This window comes from Trypanosoma theileri (assembly GCF_002087225.1).
Source record: "Trypanosoma theileri isolate Edinburgh chromosome Unknown TM35_Tth_10_V1, whole genome shotgun sequence".
NCBI lineage: Eukaryota > Euglenozoa > Kinetoplastea > Trypanosomatida > Trypanosomatidae > Trypanosoma > Trypanosoma theileri.
In genome coordinates, this window is record NW_021639852.1 from 112,224 (window position 1) to 113,975 (window position 1,752).

The 1,752-nt window shown below is 39.9% G+C and overlaps 2 protein-coding genes across 2 annotated transcripts; both read left to right on the forward strand.

Moving 5' to 3' along the window:
* Positions 1–52: 52 nt before the first annotated feature.
* On the forward strand, positions 53–634 carry TM35_000101380 (putative ADP-ribosylation factor; the record flags this gene model as incomplete). Its single annotated transcript, XM_029024629.1, has 1 exon — positions 53–634. The coding sequence occupies one exon, from the start codon at positions 53–55 to the stop codon at positions 632–634; it is 582 nt and encodes a 193-aa protein (XP_028883936.1).
* A 729-nt stretch (positions 635–1,363) lies between these two features.
* On the forward strand, positions 1,364–1,744 carry TM35_000101390 (uncharacterized protein; the record flags this gene model as incomplete). The annotated part of the gene is made up of 1 exon (XM_029024630.1): positions 1,364–1,744. The coding sequence occupies one exon, from the start codon at positions 1,364–1,366 to the stop codon at positions 1,742–1,744; it is 381 nt and encodes a 126-aa protein (XP_028883937.1).
* Between the last annotated feature and the right edge of the window lie 8 nt (positions 1,745–1,752).

Consider the following 1,752-nt stretch of genomic DNA (forward strand, 5'->3'; position numbering starts at 1 on the left):
ATATATATATATATATATAAATAGAAGTGAGATAGAAGTTAAATCAATCACGATGGGGCAGTCCAAGACCAAACTGCATATCATCACATGCGGTCTTGACAACAGCGGCAAGACGGCCATTATTAATCAACTCAAACCAACACCATTGCGTACAGAACACATCTCCGCCACTGTTGGATATAATGTTGAGACCTTTGAAAAGAGTGGGGCCCGCTTTACTGTATTCGACATGGGCGGCGCAAAGAAGTTCCGTGGACTATGGGAGAGTTATTACGATAATGTGGATGGTATTATCTTTGTTGTGGATAGCAGTGATCATCTTCGGCTCTGTGTAGTAAAAGAGGAGATTGAGTTAATGCTGCAGCATCCCGATATTAAGCGGGAATTGCCTGGAGGCGGTGAGCAAAGAATCCCTGTGCTCTTCTATGCAAATAAGATGGACTTGCCGGGTGCCAAGACGGCGGCGGAACTCGTGGATTTGTTGGATCTCACTACACTCATGGCCGATCATCCGTTTAATATTTTTGCCTCCAACGCCCTGCAGGGCACCGGCGTCGCCTCGGGATTTGATTGGCTGCAGAGTACACTCATACGGCAAAAGGAATCCGCCGCACAGGCGAAGAAAAAGAAGTAAATAACACACTCAAGATTCTCTAGATCTATTTATCTATTTATCTATATATATATATATATATATACTGGCTGTGTTTGTTTGTTTGTTTGTGTCTGAGTGACTAAAGGGAGAGGGTTGTTGTTGATGAAATTTTTTTTATTTTATTTATTCATGTCTGTTGTCGTGGTTGTGGTTGTGGTTGTTGTTATTGTTTTTTCTTTCTTTCTTCTTTTCATTCGTATTTTCGACATGTATTTTCGTGCGTATATGTTTCCCAATCTCTCTCTCTCTCTTTCTCATATACAGACAGAGAAAGAAAAAGAAAAAAGAAATGGTTCTGGTTGGTAAAAAGAGAAAAGAAAAGAAGACAAACAACACTATTATTATATACCCTCCTTGAATTGCAGGAATAAGTCTCACCCCCTCCCCCTGTGTATAGAAAAAAAAAAGAAAAAAACATGTATTCTTGTTATTCTCATTCTTTTTTTACTTTTTTTTTCTCTCGTCATTATTCTGATTGATTCTATTCTTATTGCCTTTTATTTCTTTTATTTCTTTTTCTTTTTCATATATATATATTCTGGGGATTTGGGATTATTTTTACCTTTTGGAATATCTGTAGCTCTAGTGGACCTTTACCGATATATATTTATATCTATATATCTATATATATATATATATATATATATATATATATCTATATACATACATACATACGATCCCCTTATTAAAAGGCACTAAAAAAGGGTCATGACGAACACCAAAGAGAACAAGAAGAAAACCCCCAAAGGGCAACAACAACAACGAGAAGAACAGGAACATACAAAGACCATTGATACGGTTGCAGCCACAAATGGAGAGACAACAAAAACTGTAGAAGAAGAATCCCATCCTTTTCTTGGGCATGAACTGCGAGTGGAGTTATCCGATCACCGTGTGGTGGTGGGCACTCTCATTGCGTACATGGGCATTGGGGATTTACTGCTGCAGAATGCGGTGGAGCAGCGACGGTATGCGGACGGGGAGTTAAGTTGGCGGCCACTCACATTAGTGGCTGTGCCCATGCGATTTATTACCGCCATGCACCGTCGACTGCCGGACTGCGAACCCATCGCCCTCGTGGAGGCGTAATGAATGAA